This window comes from Lampetra planeri, chromosome 76 (assembly GCF_965212315.1).
Source record: "Lampetra planeri chromosome 76, kcLamPlan1.2.h2, whole genome shotgun sequence".
Taxonomy (NCBI): Eukaryota; Metazoa; Chordata; class Hyperoartia; order Petromyzontiformes; family Petromyzontidae; genus Lampetra; species Lampetra planeri.
Genome location: NC_136181.1, coordinates 2,074,147 through 2,094,893, shown reverse-complemented (window position 1 = coordinate 2,094,893; position 20,747 = coordinate 2,074,147). Strand labels below are relative to the sequence as shown.

The 20,747-nt window shown below is 50.8% G+C and overlaps 1 protein-coding gene across 1 annotated transcript; it reads right to left on the bottom strand.

The window, feature by feature from the left end:
- Positions 1-10,518: 10,518 nt before the first annotated feature.
- Positions 10,519-14,364, bottom strand: LOC144737995 (uncharacterized). The gene is made up of 2 exons (XM_078620930.1): positions 14,246-14,364; positions 10,519-12,536 (listed from the first exon to the last, which is right to left on the bottom strand). Exons 1-2 carry the CDS (start codon positions 14,299-14,301, stop codon positions 11,369-11,371), a joined length of 1,224 nt encoding a protein of 407 aa, XP_078477056.1. The 5' UTR covers positions 14,302-14,364; the 3' UTR covers positions 10,519-11,368.
- Positions 14,365-20,747: the final 6,383 nt, after the last annotated feature.

The window sequence follows — 20,747 nt, the reverse complement described above, 5'->3', positions numbered from 1 at the left end:
ACCAATTCGTTTATACGCGAAACTTGAATGGATTGCAGCGGTGGATTAGCTGCCAATGGTGGCGGTTTCCTTTTGGCGCACCCTACGCATCCCTTAAGAATATTTGCTACGTCGTTACCCATCCCCGGCCAATAATAGTCTCGCTGGATTAGGGCGAGCGTTTTGTGAAAACCCAGATGCATGAGCCGTTCATGAGCTGCCAGAACGACCCTACCCCGCATAGCAACAGGCACAACGAGCACGTGACGCCGGGACATGTTGTCCCACTTCATCAAAAGGCCCTGTCTGCACACCCAGGAACCGACCCGCGCCTCCCCTACCTCGGGAGCGCCAACTTTCCGACGTAGCGTAAGTAGGGAGCTGTCGGACATTTGGAGACGGCCCCACTCAATGAGGGGCAACGACAACAGCGAATCCCTCCCCGTGGGGGCGTCGACTCCCGGGGTGTCAGTGGCGGCGAGCGCAACTCCCGGGGTGCCGGCGACCGGGGGTTTGCACCGCGCCGATCCCAACAAACATGTGCAGTCCATGCACGGAGGCAACCGCGACAAGGCGTCCGCATTTGAGTGTCGCAATCCCTTGCGGTAAATCGTCGTGAATTGGTAGTCCTGAAGGACCTCCAACCATCGGGACAATTGGCCCGATGGCTGTGCCACGCGCATAGCGTATTGTCGAGCCGCATGGTCCGTACGGACCGTAAAATGACGGCCGTAAAGATATGGCCTGAATTGCTGTGTAAAAACCACAATCGCTAACAATTCACGACGAGTTACGCAATAGCGTTGTTCGGCGGGGGAAAGAACTCTACTACCGTAGGCGACCACCCGTTCAACCCCCCCGACCACCTGTGAGAGCACCCCCCCGATACCCGTGTTGCTGGCATCTGTGTCAAGCAAACACGGTTGTGTGAAATCGGGGTAACACAAGGGGGGAGCCTGCACCAAGGCGTCACGAAGGGAGCAGAACGCAGCCTCCTCTTCCGCCCCCCAGTGAAACCGCACACCCTTAGCCGTCAAAGCGTGCAGGGGCCTGGCTATGGTGGCAAATTGCTTGACAAAACGACGGTAATAAGAGGCGAAACCAATGAAACTGCGAACCTCCGTGACCGAGGTTGGCGTTGGCCATGAGCTGACGCAATGCGTCTTAGCAGGGTCCGTCGAGATCCCTGAACGACTCACGATATGGCCCAAATACCTGACCGATTCCCGAAGCAGAAAACATTTAGCCGGTTTAAATTTAAGCTTAGCGGAACGCATCCTGAGGAACACCGCTCTCAGTCGCTGGAGGTGCTCCTCAAAAGTCCGACTAAAGACGATGATATCGTCGAGATAAATCAAACAGGTATCCCATTGGAGGCCCGACAAAACCAATTCCATGAGTCTCTGGAACGTGGCGGGAGCGGAATGTAAGCCCATGGGCAAACGGTTGAATTCAAATAGGCCACCAGGTGTCCGGAAAGCAGTTTTAGGTTTAGACTCGTTATCGAGTGGCAATTGCCAAAATCCAGAAAGCAGATCGAGTGTGGAAAAAAACTGTGCTCCCGCCAAGGCATCCAGCGACTCATCCATCCTGGGGAGCGGATACGCATCCGCCATCGAGATTTTGTTTAAGCGGCGGAAATCGACACAAAACCGCAAGGACCCGTCCTGTTTTTTTACTAGGACAATAGGAGCACCCCACGGACTAGAAGAGGGCGAAATGATATCGGCCGCCAACATATCATTAACCGCCGATTGCACATGCTCCTTCTCGGCTGGGCTGAGCCGGAAGGGATTCTGACGAATAGGGGCCGCGTCCCCTGTAGCTATGTGGTGGCGCAACAGGTCAGTGCAGCCGATATCGTACTTATGTTTGCTGAACACGTCAGCAAACTCGAGTAGCAAACCCCTCAATGCTCCCAATTGCACCTCGGACAAGTTAGCAGAACCGGCACACAACGAGTCCAACCACTCAGTCCCCTCATCACTTGGAGGATGCGACTTGACAGTGAAATCTGCTTGAGCCACGAGCCGTTCCTCAACGGGTAGCGGCGCGGCGTGAGCCAGCACCGTTCCCTGCGCAATTACGGCCGGCCGCGACCCCGTATTCAGGACCATTACGAACGGCTCACTGTCCCCTCTCACCATGGTTTGAGCAACCGCTAAGTCGAGGCCCCTTCTGGCCCTGTTAGACGGCCCCAACAGCACCCCTTGTGCCTCCGCACCCACCTCGAGTGGCTTCCTCAACCGAAGGGGTACTAACATTTGCGATCCCGGGGGCACCCGTACAGTGTGAGTTGCCAGCGCCTGCACCATCGCACAAACCGTGCGCATTTTGGTAGGGCTCGTCAAGAACGCAACCCGCCGACCTGACGGAAGCTCAATGCAGGCCTGATCTATAAGAATTTTGATGGGCATTTTGGACAAAAAGTCCGTACCTAGCAAACAGGGAACGGCCAGCGATGATGATACAAAAATAGGGCCCGCCAATTTGATGTCACCAATGCAAATAGTCGCCCGAATCTGGCCGATGATCCCCAGGGATCCCCCATTCGCCGCATAAAATGGCACATCTACTGGCAGAAGGGGTCTACTTTGGACGGGAAGAATGTTATAAATAAGGTCCGAGATGATGGTGGCCGACGCACCCGTGTCCACCAGCACCCGGACCTCAACCCCGTCAATAAACCCCGTTACCACGGACGACCCGGCCGACGCAGCCACGATCCTGTGGGCCAATTCGGACCACTCGACTGCTTGCGGGCCGCGTACGGACCCCCCTCGCCGAAGTGAACCCCCGGCACCCAGCCGCGAACCCCCCACCGCCAAGCGGCGACCCGAATGTGCCGTGTTTGTGGACCGAACGTGTGAGGTGCCGCGACTTGCCGGGTTTTGTTGGGATGACTTGTGGCCCTGGTCGTCGTCCCGACGTGGTCCTGTGACGCGCTGACGCGGGGCCCGGCACCCGGCTGCGACGTGACCCCGAAGGCCGCAGTTGTAGCAGACGACGGACGTCGTAGGTTTCGGTTGCTCCAGCTTGCGGGGTGAACGTGTGGGCGAACGACCTCCCGTTCTCCACTCCCCCGGACGCGATGCAGCGAAGGCCTGGTCCTGATCCGCAGCTGGCTGAGGTTCGGTGATCGTGGCGGCCAGTGCCGCGTTCCCCGCCCATTTGCAGACGACCCCCGGCTTGCGTTTGAGGACCTCGTACGCGTGAATGCTCGTGGCGATCGCCAGGGAGCAGATATCCATCTCATCCGCCACATTGAAGGGGACCCCCAACTCGTGGGCCAACGCCAGCAGCTGCTCCGTCACCATGGCGTCCTTCCCCTCCTTATCCATGCGGGGAAAAGCTGCGTCCGCCAAGGCGAGCAGTGCCGTGCGATAGGCGAGCGTCGTTTCTCCAGCCACCTTCCGCCGATTGTAGAACTGGTGGCGACACGTGGAGGGCGGTCCGAACACCTTCGCCATCAGGTGTAGTGCGTCCTGGAGCGTAGAGCGGGACGACCTTGCAGCAGATGTGAAGGCTGCAAGCGCGTCGTCGTCAAGCATCGCTGGCAACGCACGCAGGGCAGTGGTGTCGGACCACCCCGACATCTCCTGATGAGCGAGGAACCTTCGTTGGAAGGCTCCCCAGTCGCCCCCATCCGCCTTGAACGCCGACAGCGCGGGCAATCTTTGCTGGAGGACCCGATCGTCGTCGACATCGGAGAGATTTTCCCGCGCTCCGCTGTAGTTGTGTAAAATGTCGGCTCGGTTGTCAGGCGCAAAATGGAGAGCTCCGGCGCGCGCTGATGACGTGGGCTGCGCTGAGCGGAGGTGTCCGGCCACGTGGCGTCCGTGTTTCCCGCCAATCGATGGCGGCCCCCCAAAAACGGCGGCAACTTCCAGACTTTTGGCGCGAAGCGCCTTTTGGCGGGATTCCTCCAACGTCGCTTCCTCCACCAACCCCGCAGCCGTTTTCCCGCTCGCCGGAACGGAGATGTCAGCCAAGACAGCGGCGGCGGCGAGTAGCAACTCCGCCAACCGGGAGTGCGCGTCTTGGAGGCTGGTGTCGGAGGCAAGCGGAGCGTCGGCCATCACCGCGAAGTGCTGCATCGGCGGCAACTCCTCGTCCTCTCCTCCCGAGGTTGGTGTCCCCGGTACGCCGTCGTCGTCCCGACCTCGCTCGTGGGTACGGGTAGTCTTCCTCGTGTCCATACTTCTTGAAGACAGGTTTACTTCTGACGTCAGTTGTAATGTAGTAACTCGGCGGGAGACGACTTCACGGGTAACACACTCTTTATTCTACCAAACTCGTTCATAGGTGACTAACACCTACTTTGTATCTCGGGTGACAAACACCCACTTAGTATCTCGGGTGACAAACACCCACTTAGCTACTCGGCGACTAACGCCACTGAGCTACTCGGGTGACCAACACCCACTTAGCTACTCGGCGACTAACGCCACTGAGCTACTCGGGTGACCAACACCCACTTAGCTACTCGGCGACTAACGCCACTGAGCTACTCGGGACACTCCCTGCCCGGGGTATCCGTCTTGACTGTGGGTCCCCAGCCCGACCCACGTGGGCGTCGGACCCCGGGTCCCACAGCCTCGCCTCCGAGCCACACAGGGCCCCGGTCCCCACAAGGACGGCGGGACTAGGGGTCTCGGGGCACTAGGTCTTCAGCTCCGTCTTCGGGTCTTCAACTGGGCAACTCTCCCCGAGTGCTCTCGCGCGTCCCCCTTTATACCCCACCTGCGGACGTCGCTGCGAGCACCCATCTTATTCGACCAATCACTCGGCGCTGGCTACGATCCTGTTTTCCCACATCTCATCGTGCCTCACCACCCACGCCGCGCCGCCCCGTCATCTGTCACTCCCGGCGCACGCGTCCACACCACGCCCACAACGCGTGCCCAACCCCGCACCCCGCGCCGCCCCGTGATCCATCACTGTCACAGTCGGCGCACGTCAACACCACCACTACATATGCACTGTCCTTGAAATTGATTGGTCCACACCCGAGAGTCTAGTCTCACATGGTGTTGGACCAGATGACGCCAAAAGGCGCACTTTGTGTTTTTTTGTTTGCATTCTGACAGCAGGTATTGTGGTCAATGCAAACATGACTCCTTGTAAAAAATAAATGTGTCAGTTTTGTTGCCAGATAAAAGGGTAAAAAACTAATTATCATATTTTACTACTGGCAAAGGAGGTTCCAATGGTGTAAGTTGAGCGTCTTTCAGAAGGCCCTGAATCAAAAAGTGAAAGAAAGTGGAGCCCCGCCTCCACCCCCAGTGGGGGAAAAAGGTTGATACAACCGGTTTACAAAAATTGTCGACACACCCTCCCAACCCACTTCGCGTGTGAAGAGCACACAAGTGTTGCAATCACAGCGACCCCTCTAAGGAAAGAAACAGGTAGACCTTCTCCACAAATCTGGCTGTCGCCTGATGAAGATAGTTGTAATTACTGGCAAAACATCGTACTCCGTCAACGTTGTGGCTTGGCTGTCCAACATTTTGCTGTACTCGTCACGAATTGGCATGTTCTGTTTACGTGACAAACCTTACTAATTGGCAGTGTCGGTTGGCTCGTTTAACGACATATATTTACGCGATCTAACCCAAAAAAATCTTTATTATGGATATTGGCTGCGAAAGGCTGTGTTAAATTCAGTAGTGTTGTGTATTAGCCTTCTTCCAAAATTGATATTAATAATATTTGATGATATTTTTATATATTATCTTTTTACTTGTTTTTATATAATGAATGAAAACACACCAAAGCACAGCAGACTGCAAAACACCAGGTGTCACTAAGTAATGGACTGGAGGAGGGCTAGGATGGCAGAATTTGCAACCTTGCTTCAAGGAAGGAGGGGGCCTGATGAACGGGCATATGTCACCCGTGCAGGCGGCAGAGACAGTGGGAGAGTCAGCCAGACATAATTAAGGCAAAAAGCCAACCATCCTGCATGGTTTTAAGGAATTAAATTATTAAATCCAGGGTGAGTGGTCAAATGAAGTGGGTCAGCAACGCTGTGTGCACAGGGGAGGGAGCTGATTAACAACCCTGCACGGCTGAACGTGAGGGGGCCTTTGACCTGAAATTAAGAATAACACTCCCAGAGCAGAAGGTTGGATGGCCACAGTGAGACGAATAAGAGCGTTGTATATCAAGGATGCAGACTCAGCTGAACGGCGAGGCTGCGGAGGTTACCAGGAGTTCGCGTTCGCCTAGTTAAGTCAAAAAGCTCAATAATTCTGTATTGCTATTAAAGTAACGTTAAAGTCGGAATTTAACAACAGGATAGGCTAAAGTTATCGATATTCACACCCACTCCAATTAAACCAGGCCACAAGTTACGCCTACTGAACCATCACCATCATTAAGTCAATATGAAATGTTATTTCCATACTTTAAAATACAACTCGACCCAAAGCATATGACAATCAGAACCTTCCTAAGTCAAAATTGAATCGCACCCAGACAGGAGCGAATAGTCGATATAAGGTTGAAGAGGGAAGGAAATTAAGAGCACGGCGAACTGCAAACGTAAGCAAAAAAGCCGGGAACAACACACCAGCCAGCAACAGCGAGTCGGGCTTCGACAGGCCATAAAAGTAGGAATAATAACTCCCGGGGTCAGGGGACATCAGAAAAAGCAAGCAGACAAAAACCAGAACTGACTCCAAGGTTCAACCGCCCTCACCTACAAGGAGTGACGGAAATTAATGAGGCCTTGAGTTAACGGCGTCGGCTGGACAGCAACAACACCGGCGAGCAGAGACAGAGTGAGGCAAAGACTGCCAGGCTATGAAATACAACTTCATGTCAGTAAAGCCGAACAAGTTAAGTTAAAGACATCACAATACATAATATCGTACATAACATCAATGTTAACGCTATTCACCGTCAACTATATTCCGCTTATATAACCATGCAGACACCAAGGAATACGAATTCCTAGGATCAAGAAACTTACCCCTTAACCTAAGATATCGGAAATAAATTAATAATAATAAGCCTATGCATGAAAGACAAAAGTAAAACTTATGAAAAGCCAGGATAGCGGGATAAATCACCACCAGGTCGAAATAAAATACATAATAAAAGAGTGATGTTAAACCCAGGGTCGGAGAGAAAGGGAGATCCCGGCCGTCTTTGTATCCCCGCAGCGCGGGATGGGAGTGTGTATGTGCCCGGGGAGGCACCTCCACTTGGGTCAAGCACCACGATGGGAAACGACACACCTTAGGCTACATACAGAATCATAACTGGGAAATGGTAAGGGACAAATGTTAATTTAAAACTTTTTAACCATGTCTGTGTGCATCTGTGAGGGTCGGAGGGAGTGTGCCCCTCCCTCCAGGTCGTGCAACACGGACAGAGACGCCTGTGAGACGATTTGTAACGTCTGTGTTTTGGTTCATGAAGAAGGCCAGACAAGAGATAATATTGCACCCAGACAGAGAGACGACTTCGAGGCAATTTGTAACATCTGATTGTTTGCTCATGGATTTTATGGAGGGAGTATGACAACGGAAAATACCGTGGGTGATGCACACAAGGACACACGGACACACACATGAACACACCTACACACGGACAGATCCTGACACAGTAAATCAAAAGAAAACCCCGCCTTGTGGGCAGGACCCAAAGGGATTTTTCGGCATAAAAGAAAGGACCCTGAGCATTGGAAACCAGTTCGACCAGGAGAGTCAACTCATCACGAGTGCGACCAACGGGTCGACTCATGAGCGAGCTCGACCGGAAGGGTCGGCTCGACTCATCAGCCGAGTTCGACCAGAAGGGTCAACTCACCAGCCGAGTTCGACCAGAAGGGTCAACTCACCAGCCGAGCTCGACCAGCGGGTCGGCTCGACTCATCTTCAGCTCGACCGAGCGGGTCGACTCAAGGGCGAGCTGCGACTAACGGGTCGGCTCGACTCTTCAGCTTCTGGGACTCAGCCGAGTTCAGACGGCTCTCGGGGCTCGACTCAAGCGGCTCCCCGTCTCCGCTGCAGGCGGGCAAGACCCGCTTGACAGCTCAACTCGGCCGCGACAGCCCAACCTCTGCCGAGTCGAAGGTCGCTCTGCAGCTGAAGGTCGCGGTTTGGCGACGAGGTGACGACCCAGCACTGCGCGCTGCGAGCGAGCTGTGGGCGCCACCTACCGACCAGGTTCCGAACTACGACAGCGTATCAACAGGCATCCAACCAATTCCCCACGGCGACAGAGGAGCGACTAATACGTATGACGCGCACCGCCCCCTCACCACACGACCCCCAGGCGTCTGTTTGACATAAAGAACCGACTCCGAACACTGACTATTGAAGACAACTCTTACCACTCAAACCCACTCGAACCCATAAGCCATCCGTGGCTGTGAAGAAAACACTCGAGACCGAGTGATGGCCATCCGTCGTTTATAAGAGTATTCGTAATTTTATCTTTAATATTTAGTGGGCTGTACTCTTAATCGCATAAATTCCCAACAGATCCAACAATACGAATTGATTCTTGGCACCTCCTTCCGCCGAGCAACGCTCACGTGGGGAGTGGTGGCCCACCAGATCCTTAACAGGTGATCTGGTCCCCAATTAGTAAACTCTGTATAAGATAACGATCTTCGGAAAAGGAGCGCCGTCGCAGGCCTTACTCAGAGCCATTCTGTTGTCAGATAACCTGCCGATGTATCTGTTGAGATTGGTGCCTTTAAGAATAATAACTGTCTTGATTGTGTTTTATCGCCGTATAATCTTTCAAGTATCTTTCATTCATTAACGTTAAGGTTTTCTTAGCATAGTATTTGCATGTTTTAACGACTCTCTCTCACTAACAACCATCGCGTTACGCGGGATCCATGTGCCGTTGTCAAGTGAAATCAGACAATCATTGATGATACTGTATTGATGCCGTGTTGACGTTCCGGGATTGAGAGTTCGCATACTATATCATAGTTGAGGTTGAATTAGTAATAAATTGATTAATACAGAAGTGGTTGTGTGATTCTTTCCTGAAGTCTATGCATAAGATCTGCTTCTGCGTTGAGATCTGAACTTGATGACCTTAATAAACACACTAACACATACTCAGTAAATGTTAAAGCGATAACGGGGCGAACCGGGGACCTAAAGATAAGCGAGAATGAGACGAACCTAGACAACGATGCCGAGTTAATCTAAGTACATCTTGCATACTTACACCACACCTGCATAACTGCATACGATTAATTGCCTTATTCCGATCGATAACCCACCCTCGTCACCGAGGCGGGGTCTGGTTATCATAACGACTTGCATCATCATAATTACACCCACTCGCATAATTACTACAATTACCTCTCGAATTGGCATAATTAAATGTGCATAATTACATAAATTAACATATTTCCGGATAATTACACATTTGGCCAAATTTCATTTGATTACTATTATTTTCACTGAATATTCATAACCCACATATACAACATAATAATTTCACCCACGCACGCATACAACACATCAAAATTTTCATACCCAACATATACAACAGTAGTATCTGCACACATGGGGGGGGGGGGAGAAGAGGACATCAGTGGGGGCAATGGGCAAGACGCCAAGCACCGAGAAGCCCTCCGTAGGCGCTAGAGTAAGGCAGCCTTAGGTCGGAGAAATTCTAATATTAAACTTCACGCTATAAAACGGCAAACACAATATAACTGGAAAAAAGTTAACGTATTATACCTGTAATCATTACCAAACACAAACCTATCACCCTCCGTCACACAGTACCTCTTGATGGGATTTAGCACCAGTGTTCATTTTCTACACCCAATTATAACAAATTTATATATTGAAATATTACTGGTAGAAACCTCCTGGTTACACAAGGCCACAGGGGATTATTGTGTCCGTCCGTCGTGCAGGGAGGGGCTGGGTGGGGAGGGTGGGGCTGGGTGGGGAGGGGCTGGGTAGGGGGTCGGAGGGATTGGGCTGGGTGGGGAGGGGCTGGTCACCCCGTGGTGCCCTTATAAAACAACATTTAACCTACTCACGCCAGCTTGTGCCCGCCCTCACAGTCGGGCATATTTGCGGAATACACCATGCCGCCTTTGACCCTGGCCATTGACCGAGCAACCCAACGTTCCTACCAGCTCCCTTAGCAGGAATGTGTTTAATATCAACGTCTTAATTGTGAATATCTTCACCACCAATAACTCAATCAACAGTCAAACAGTACCTAGTAAATGGCTTTGGATTAACATTGAAATATTAATTTAAGTTATATTTGATTTTCTATTTTAATAATGTAATCTCACCAGTCCACCTCGAATCTGAAATGGGGGTGTTCCCTGTACTTTGAATAGTCTACAGAGTTGGGCAGGGCATGCTCTAAACATTACCTCCACGTATAAAAAAATACACCAACACCTGGCTCTACGTAGCAATTACAGAAACATTGCAGTGCACAATTACAGGTGCGATTAATCACAGGTAAGCTCACACCAGCTACAGCAACTGCATGGCACACAACACGCCTTACTGCAAGTGGCATACAGCGTCAAGATGCAGAACTTTACTCTCATTCGACACCTTTCGACTGCAACTCACGACTGAGTGCAATGATACATTGCGTGCGATTGGTCACGTGAAAAGCCGAAGCCGGCTTCTTACACTATGCACTGTACACATAATATACATCACCATACAAACACACATTTCACCACACATCACAAAATTTACCACGAACTATTCACTGTGCACTTGACGCTACACTGCACTATAAACCACAACTACACTATGCAAGGTGCGTACATAGCCATCAGGTGGGATTACAGTAGACTTGCAGACCCCTGCTGTTACCATCATATAAAATGAAAAAAATAATACCAGGCTAAGACCAATTAAATGAAACCCAAAGGGATTAAAAGCGAAACTGCAGAAAGTAGGCCTGACATTTATTTATTTTGATATCATGAACATATATTTAGTGTATGAAACCAAACGTAAATATTACAAAAATGGTTACCTTTTCTTTTATTAAAGGGCATTTAAAAAGCAATAAAAAACAGACTGGGAGCATGCAGAAAAGCACGGCCACACCAGACAGCCACTTTAATAGTAATGCAAACAGTTATAATTCATACTTATTCATTTAATACGTAACCATCAAAATGCATTTCTAATTCGTGTTTTATAAGGCAGCATAATGCTTTGGATATCGACTATTTCACTTCGACACTCAATAACTTTATCTGTACAGAAAGCCCATCTATGCTTGGATGACACCTACACCCCTATGCATTCTTGAAATGATAGAATCCTGTGAATAAGGCGAATGCTATGGGAAATCGTCTCCAACTCCAGGTTACACATCTTCCAAGGTGCCATTTCACACGTGCCGTCCCCTCCTACTCAGCTTTGTCCAAAAACTCCACCCACACCTCCACATCCACAAACTGCTGGGGATTGCCTCTCTCTCCCTCGAAATCAGAATGCTCCTCCTGCTTCACGCTGCCTCCATCCACTTGTAGATTGGGTCCTGGAGTCGAATCTTGATATTCACATTTCACCGTCACTTCTTCACATTTCACTGTCACTTCTGGCTGTGTTGCCAAGTTGGAATTTTCTTCTGATTCGTGTTTCATGAGAGATGGGCTCATTGCAGCATGTTGATTTTCACAAGTCAATTTCACTTTCTCCTTGTGGATCTTCTCATGCCTCTTTAAGTTTCCTGATAATGTAAATTCCTTCCCACAGAGAGTGCACTTGAAAGGATTCTCACCTGAATGTGTTGTCTTATGTTTCTTAAGAGATTTTGAATGAGCCAATGCCTTCCCATACACCAAGCACTTGTATGACTTATGCACTTGGTGTGTTCTCTCATGAACACGAAAAGTTTTTGAATGAGCAAATTCCTTCCCACACACAATGCACTTAAAGGGCTTCTCGCCCGTATGTGTTCTATTATGTTTCTTAAGATATGCTGACTCTGCAAATGCCTTGCCACATACACTGCACTTGAAGGGCTTCTCGCCTGTGTGTGTTCTCTGATGAATTTTAAGAATTTTTGAATGAGCAAATGACTTCCCGCACACAGTGCACTTGAAGGGCTTCTCACCGGTGTGTCTTCGCTGATGAACACGAAGAATGTTTGAATGTGCAAATGCCTTCCCACACACAGTGCACTTGAAGGACTTCTCACCGGTGTGTGTTCTCTGATGATTATGAAGAGTTACTGAACGAGCAAATGCCTTCCCACACACAGTGCACTTGAAGGGCTTCTCGCCCGTGTGTGTTGTATTATGTTTCTTAAGATATTCTGACTCTGAAAATGCCTTACCACATACACTGCACTTGAAGGGCTTCTCGCCTGTGTGTGTTCTCTGATGAATTATAAGAGTTTTTGATTGAGCAAATGACTTCCCACACACACTGCACTTAAAGGGCTTCTCGCCAGTGTGTTTTGTCTGATGTCTCTTCAAGTTACACATCTCATCTGTGCTGTATGGACACTGGATGCATTGGTGCCTTTTACTTCCAGCCTTTGCCGAGCCTCTCTTCTCCATGTGATTGATTCTGCAGATACATACATATTACACACAATTTACAGGCAGACCTTGCTTAGTGCGACCCTTAGAGTGCCGATTTGTTTCAGCGCTCTTTGTCCTGGATATTTTTGTTCTTAATTTTGTTTAGTTTACAAAGTGCTCACGAGTAAGAACACGCAGCAGCGCAAGAAAACGAAGAGCGACGCATACTCCAAGCCAAACAGACCCCACCCCTCACGATTTAATTATCACGATTCGTGGTCATGATTATGTTTAAAAAATGACTCGTTTAGCCAGTTGAGAACTCACACGACCAGGATAGAGTTTCAGTCACCACCTAAAAAAAAAACCTCGCCACACAAATTTAGATTGAGGGATTCACTAAGATCAGGGAGGTCCTGAAGCATTTCTCTGAGAACGACCCGGACTGGAAGCGCAGCAGCTCCTTCAACCTTGTCTTCCTCCACTGACTTGTAGGATTAGTAAAGTAGAATGCACTCGTAAGTATAGTACATAATACTGATGTTATAAAACAATATTTTTACTAAATGTTTAGCATCTGTATTATTAGCGCTATTACGGGTACCCAAATGAAGCCCTCATATTATTCATACTAAATATACATTGTCAGGAACGAATCCCTATGGAGTATACAATGGTTTTATGATGACCCCTTGTAGCGCTGATCGATTGGCACTTAATTCTCCAGGAACAACGCATCTGGAGGAGCGCTAAGCGAGCTTTGGGTGTAAAGGGCAAGGGCACACACACCGACTGTGGAAGCTACTGGTCAGTCTGCCTGTCTCTCTGACAGGGCAGGTTTTGCCCACTCACTGTTCAAGCAGGCTAGACCCACTGCCGTGCAAACGTCACCAATCCAGCATTCCAGGTTCACCACTCTGGTCAAATGAAGCTGTCACCCTGATTAGTAAGAGAGTCGATAGATATAATTAAGTCCGTCTTGAAAACTCACCTCTTTAAACTGTCTTTGTGTGTGTGGGCGAGTGTGTGTGGGTGAGTGTACCGGTTAGCGCGCTGTGCTATGAACCCGGCGACCCGGGTTCGATTTCCCCTCAAAGCCAACACTAGTGACAAATATCTGAACTGGTCTTAGGCCTCCCCTAGGTCAACTCGGCCTCAAATGAGTACCTGGTGCGGTGTGTAAACATCGCCACTAGGGAGACAAAGGCAGGCTGGGCGTGGTGCTGGTCACCTACCCCTTCGTGTGCCGTGACGGCCTTCATAGATGCTCGCTGACAGTGGGTGAGTGTGTAAGTGTATGAGTGGGAGCGTATGGGTGAGCGTGTTGGTGGGCGAGTGTAATTGGGTAATGCTTTGAAATCTCATTCAGACTAAAATTAAAGGTCTGGACTGGTTTTGTCCGAATATTCAAGTGGTGAAAAGCGGCCTGCATATTACTCAATCGGGAATACGCGCAAAAGCATCCCCCACCCCCCCCCAAAAAACTCGACGATCCTGAACTAGAGTATGGAGGCTCTGAGAGGTGAAGTAGTCAGCCAGGTGAAGACAAATTAAACTTAAGAGAATCAAAGCAAAGTCAGTAAGGCAAGGGCAGGAGGCAAGGCCTGCATGGCTTGGCCCCACGTAGTAACGTTCCAACCTGGACATCGATTCCATACTTGCCGCTCCTCAATTGCTATCGCTACGAGAGAGGGAAGAAGCGAGGCTGTACCTGGGTAAACAACAACAACCAACATCACGATGTGAACTTCTCACCTCTGATCCGAGAGTTGCGCGCACAGAAGCAGCTCCTGGGAATTTCGTGACGTCATACGGAAGCACGCAGCGGGAGAGATGACATGACGTCACTAGCACCCACACCGACTCCCCTCAAGTTAACGCGGATGTGTATGAATAAATTATGGTAACGAGGCGTGCCCATATATGGAGTGATTGGGCGTGGCTGCAGAATTAATGGGTAAATTACGTTAATGAGCCGCCAGTGGTATTTGTTTTACTGCAGACTCAACATATAACGTCACCCCGGGCCTTTGAAGTTAAGGGAATAATAAAAGTATACACTAATTTCCAAAAATTGGTTCCGCTGTAACAGAAGTTTTCCGTTTCATTTACTAGGTATAACCGCGTGAGCCATGCGGCTCTTGACTCGGGTGCAACCGCAACAAAACAAAAACATGAACAAGAAGCATCTTAAAGTGACTACACGCAACAGAAAAATCGTGGAAAAAACAGCAAAGTCTTCCAGAAAAAACACCATATTTCAACGCTATGTGCAAAAATCCCAGTGGGATGCAAGTCAAACAATAACAACCATAAGACAATGTAGATTACAGTTATCAGGCTAACTCTGTACTACAACAAACAAACATGGCTAAACCAAAACTTTTCAAAATCACCAAAATAAACTCATAGGAACTGTGATTCAAATTTAACAATAAACGATATACATAACATGTACGACCAAACTTTGCAGCCTTAGTTGGCTGCATGAGTCACTCCATAACAGCAGGAGTATCAGTAGCAAAATCAACATTTTTCAATACACCTTTAAAGATCAGCACACTATTATCAAAACTCAAGATCATACTTTGCAGCGGTCATCCGGAATGATACATATGATTTCAGACCATTCTGAATAGCAGTGGCAGCTAGGGGTGTACAACTCCTCTAGAGCAGTTTTGAGTGAAGATCTCACAGGTAGTAATCCAGGTTGCAGTTTATTGGCGATAGCATTCCAGACCCTGGGGGCATCAATAGAAAAGGCCCTTCCTCCAGTATTTGTACGGCAATAAGGAATGTGAAGCTGGTGAATGAGAATTTGTTCTTCGAAACAGTGAGGAGATCCAGCAGTTAGTCTGCTGATTTTTTTTTATAAGTACATCGTGAATAAATAAGATCTGATGCACAATCCGTTGATCATTAAGATAAGTTAAGTTTGACCCAATATAGAGATCGCAGTGGTGGGTCCTATACGGGCAGTTCAATGCAAATCTTAAGGCCGAGTGATAAATTGAGTAAAGCTTCTTCAGTAGAGTACTGGTCTGCTGGTTTATATACGATGTCACAGTAATCAAGTAGAGGCAATATGGTAGCTTTTATCAATTCCAAGCAGAGCATAGGGGGGGAGCAGTGCTTGTGTCGATACAGAATTTTTTTTTTTTTAATTTTACCAATATGATCAATGTGATCTTGAAAATTCAGTTTTGAATGACAGTCGCGTCGGGAATAAACTCTAGCATAAAATAGCGACCTTGCGTGGTTTCTGTGGGTGTGGAGAGAGCGTCGGGTGGTGTGAGTACGCGCATAAGTTTGGTGATCAGCGCGCATTCACTGATAAACGATCGTGGACGGTCGGTGCAGGCGTGAATCACGGGTGAAGTAAGAGAGGTAACCTCGATTCGATTGTCATTGCGATTGGGCCACGCTAACCACGCGCGTTTGCGCAAATGGATTGACGCACGAGTATCGTCAGTAATAGCTCGCCATAGTGCGTGGAATTGGCGCGCGAATAACTTCATCAGCGCGACCATTTTACCCGGGTTTTGCGCGAAAATCCTACTGACTACGCCAGAATCCCGTCGAAGTTCCTCCGTCATTTTACCCGGGTTTTGCACGCGAATCCTGCCGACGTTCATTCGCCATTGTGCCCGGGTGTTGCTAGCAAATCCTGTCGACATTCCTTCATTTTCTGGTGCTTGAGCGTGGGTGCTTATTTACTCCGCGCGTTTTACGCAGTAGGTTTTCGTGGCGACGTTCACGTTAAGGGTGTCGGCAGGTGCCAAATTCAAGCACGTGGTTGTGGTGGTTGTTATTGTGGTGGTGGTGGTGGTTGTGGTGGTACTGCTGGTGGTGCTTTTGGTGGTGGTGCTGCTGGTGGTGCTTTTGGTGGTGGTGCTGCGCCGCGCCCGCGCATATTCATACGGCTATTTTTTAGCTCGTGCACGTGGCGGCCAAGAGGTGCGGGTGGCTGCACGTGCACGAGTGTGGGCAGTGGCATGCATGGGCACGCACGCACGTGCAAGGAGTCTTCTCCAAACATTTGGGGGAGTGTTTGCGGGGAGTGTGTGTGGATAACCCCGGGTGGCCGAGAGCCAGCCACTAGTCATGCCTCACAGGGAGGACGCGGAGGCAGCGAGGCCGAAGACTCGAGCGGCGGCAGCGTGGAGGGAGGAAGGGGAGGTGGAAGGGGGAGAAGGGTCGGAGAGCAGCAGCCCTCACACGAGTGAGGAGTCAGGGGGCAGCAGCTCCCACAGATGATTGCCTGTATTTTGCTTCTACACTCAATGACTTAATATTACATGAAGCTCATCTCTGATTGCATGACACCGACACCCATATGCATTTTTTTAATGACAGAAGCCTGTGAATCCGTCTCAAACCCCTGGTTACACATCTTCCCAGATGCCATTTCACACGTCCTGGCCCCTCCTACTCAGCTTTTTTCAAAAACCCCACCCACACCTCCACATCCACAAACTGCTGGAGAATACCTCACTCTCCCTCAAAATTGGAATTATCCTCCTGCTTCACGCAGCCTCCATCCACTTGTAGATTGGATCTTGGAGTAGAATCTTGATTTTCACATTTCACCATCACTACTTCAGATTTCACCATCACTTGTTCACATTTCACTATCACTTCTGGCCATGTTGTCAAGTTGAAATTTCTTCTGGTTCTTGTTTCATGAGAGATGAGCTCATTGAAGTACGTTGACTTTCACAAGCCGATTACACTTTTTCCTTGTGGATCTTCTCATGCCCCTTTAGGTTTCCTGATAATGTAAACTTAATCCCACATTGCACTTGAAGGGCTTCGCGCCCGTGTGTGTGCTCTGTTTCTGCTTCAAACGTCGACTGCGATCCGTTCTGCATGAACACTGGTCGCATTGGTGCCTTTTAGCACGAGGCTGTCTTGAGGGCCTCTTCTCCATGCGATCGATTCTGCAGACATACCTATACATTATTCACAATACACATGTTGCGTCGTAATAAGGAGCTGTGCGCAGCTGACCCACCACGCTCACGGGCCGACAGGGGTGGAAGCTGAGGGGGAGGGGGACCCCCCCCCACCACTTCCTAAGACCCCTTAAGATAAGACCTTCCAGAAGGTTTTAGGGGGGGGGGGGCGTGAGGGGAGGGGTGACCCCAACTTGGGGATAAAAGGGCAGCCCTCGGGACGATCGTGGCAGTACTCACCAACTCACGCTCAAAGACATCTGAAGACCTGAAGACTGGGACAGCACCTGGGGACGTTGAACCGAGGCTCTCATTAGAGCCGGTTGTAGCAGACCCGAGGTAGCGCAGGACACCCTGGGACCCTCTCCGAGGCTCTCGCTAAGCCGGGGTTGAAGCGTAGCTGGCGTGTAACGTAGCTGGCGTGTAGCGTAGCTCGGCGTTTAGCGTAGCTGGCGTGTAGCATAGCCCGGAGTGTGTAGTAGTGTGTAACAGAGTCCTGTTCAACAGAGTAGTGTTTAACAGAGTGCTCAGAGTTGTTATAATAAACGCGTTGCCTCCAGCAGACGTCTCTGTGTGGTTAGTTCTAGGACACAACACACACATTACAAGACAAGGGACCCCTGTATAGACATAATAGACTGTTGGGACAGGTGCTGTTAGCATGCACCTGTGAAGGCTGACAGTGCAATGAGGGGGTGGGTGGCCAGAATCACGCACTGGCGCCTTTGTCTCCATAATAGTGTAGCGGCATCGTTGAGCGCTGTATGCGATTGCCACTACTTAAAGCCTGTAATAACGGCCTCGAATCAACAGGGGGCTGAAGGGAGTCTAATGGTGATGAGTGAGGCCGTTGGCCGAAGGTAAACCCCAAGGTAGCTCGGGACCGGGGTTACGGACCCCCAGGAGGGGGGCTGGAGGATAACGTCACTCCCCAGGCCCCTCCAGATGGTTCCAGAAGAGAGGAGTGGCTAGGGGCGGAGTGAGCCAGGAACTGGTATAAAATCCGGACCCCTGAAGGGGACAGGCAGTCGTCGATTACCTGAAGACCGAAGAGCCACCCCGGTGACCTGGAGCTGCCACCTGGAAGACCCGAAGCAAAGAGCCCAAAGGGCAGAACCTGAACCCTTGGCTAGGGTCGGTGCAAAAGCTTAACCAGTATAGGGTCAGAGCGTAACCAGTGTAGGGTTAGAGCGTAACCAGTGTGAGGGCAGAATATTCTGGAGGAAATACCTCCTTAGTGTATCGGGTGGAAGGGGCTATACCCCTTTGTATTATGTACATGTTAAATACATGTTGCCTCCAGAAGAGAGAAGTCTCCCCAAGTTTGTACCAACTACATATGGTGCCAGAAGTGGCCAAGATAGCTATTGCTTAGCTAGTGTGAGCTATGGAGACAAGGAGTAAAACCGTACGGACCTGATCTTCAGAAAACGACGCAATAGCACAGGGAATGCAGACCCACGAGGATGAGGAAGAAGCGCCGCCGGCCGTGCAGCATGCCGTCCAGCCGCTTGGCGGTTCGCCGCCATCGGGGAGCGCGCTCTGGGCGGTGGACTCGAGCCTCACCGAGCTCCTGCATGCTGCGGGGTCCCTGCTGGATGAGATACATCGCGGGGAGCTGACGGCAGAGGACGGGGACGTGGAGCCACGCGGGGCTGCAATTCCCACCGCCGCTCCCAGGACTCCCGCCGACATTTAGAATTTCCCGCCGGAACTTCCCGCCAATCAGGAGCCGCCGCATCATCATCGCCGTCCCGCCAATCAGTAGCTGCCGCGTCATCATCGCCATCCCGCCAATCAGAAGCTGCAGCGTCATCATCGCAGCGACCGAGTAAAGGAGCCGACATCTTGTGCGGGGAGAGTGATACATCTCCCTCCATGTGTGGGGAAGAGCAGCGCCCGGCTGCAACCGTCCCTTCGCGACAGCAACGCCTGCCCATCCTGACAGCATTATCTGCCGCCGGGGGTGACTGGGCTGCTTTCCAGTGGCGCTTCCTCACCAATGCTGCAATGGCAGGTTGGTCCGAAGGAGAAGTGCTCCGAGTGCTCCCAGAAGGCCCTCGATGACGACGCTCTTGCTGCTTTCATCGCCATCCCGCCAGCCAAATGTGCCACCTTACAGCTGGCGATGCAACAGATGGCCGCTATTTACGGACCATCAAGCACCCACCATCGCTTTCCCGAGCGGAGGACCAGGGACTCTGAGACACCCCTCACCTTCCACAGCGCTCTGTTGGCGTTGGCAAAGTCCGCCTACCCCAGGATGGACAACGAGGGAATCCACGCGCTGGTGATGGAGAAGCTGTTGGCGCTGGCACGGGAGCTTCGTGTTGTCGTCCACATGATCGATGACACAGACCTGTGCTCCCTGCAAGTGGCACGGAGTGTCCAAGCCCACCTGCTCCTCCAGCGAGAGACGGGGCTGACGGCATGTGCTGTGGCCGGTGAGGTGCGCAGCGCTCCTGAAGATTCAGCTCCCGCTCAAGTCTTCACGTCCGCTCCTGACAGGGGATGGAGGAAGGACGACCGGCCACGTCGGGGCGCCGATCGCACTCGGCCCTTGGTTACACCTCATACATCTCACCGCACTGGGTCAGGGTCGGGTCGTGCGTCGGTTCACGGGGCGACGGAATGTGTTCCGGAGGACTGGCCACTCCGACCCAGTCAGTGGTCAGAGTTGGTCCAGAGGGTGGTCGACGCAACCGCATCGTCGTCCGTTGTTATGGGCTCCATAGGGGGTATCCAGTTCTGAACGCTCGTCGACACGGGTGCGTCAGCTACCATTATTTCAGAGCATATTTTCAACATTTTGCCAGAAAAATGTCGCTCTCTGCGCCCCTTCGAGGTTCCGTGTTTTTCCGCCAATGTGGGTTCATTGGGGATTATCGGCCAAATCACCGCAGAAATCTGTATTGGGGATATCAGATTGTCAGGGCCGATTCTGGTCTCGTCATCCCTGGCCATGCCGTGTTTGTCGGGCACAGATTTCTTGGGTAAAATGCCGATTAAAATTCTCGTTGATTGCGGATGCATCGAGCTGCCGTCAGGTCTCCAATTAGCGTTCCTGCCATCTTCCACCCGGCTGTGCGCGGCAAATGCCACGGTGCAGGCGCTTGCGGCAGTAACTGTTCGAATCCCCCTGGGTGCGCAAATGCTTGTCCCCCTGCGCCCGCATAAGCCACTTGACCTAGCTACTACGGCCGGAGGGATCCTGTTGGGGCCTTCCAACACCGTGGGTGTACAGACCCTGGTATCTGCCAAAAGGGAACCGTTCATTCAGGTTCTCAATGCCGGGTTGACAA

Bases quoted from the DNA above. Each gene is read 5' to 3' on its own strand.
- LOC144737995 (XM_078620930.1), bottom strand. From the start codon at position 14,301: ATGACGTCACGAAATTCCCAGGAGCTGCTTCTGTGCGCGCAACTCTCG. The intron at 12,537-14,245 runs GTGAGAAGTTCA...ATGTATCTGCAG, and splicing joins GCGCAACTCTCGGATCAGAG to AATCAATCACATGGAGAAGA.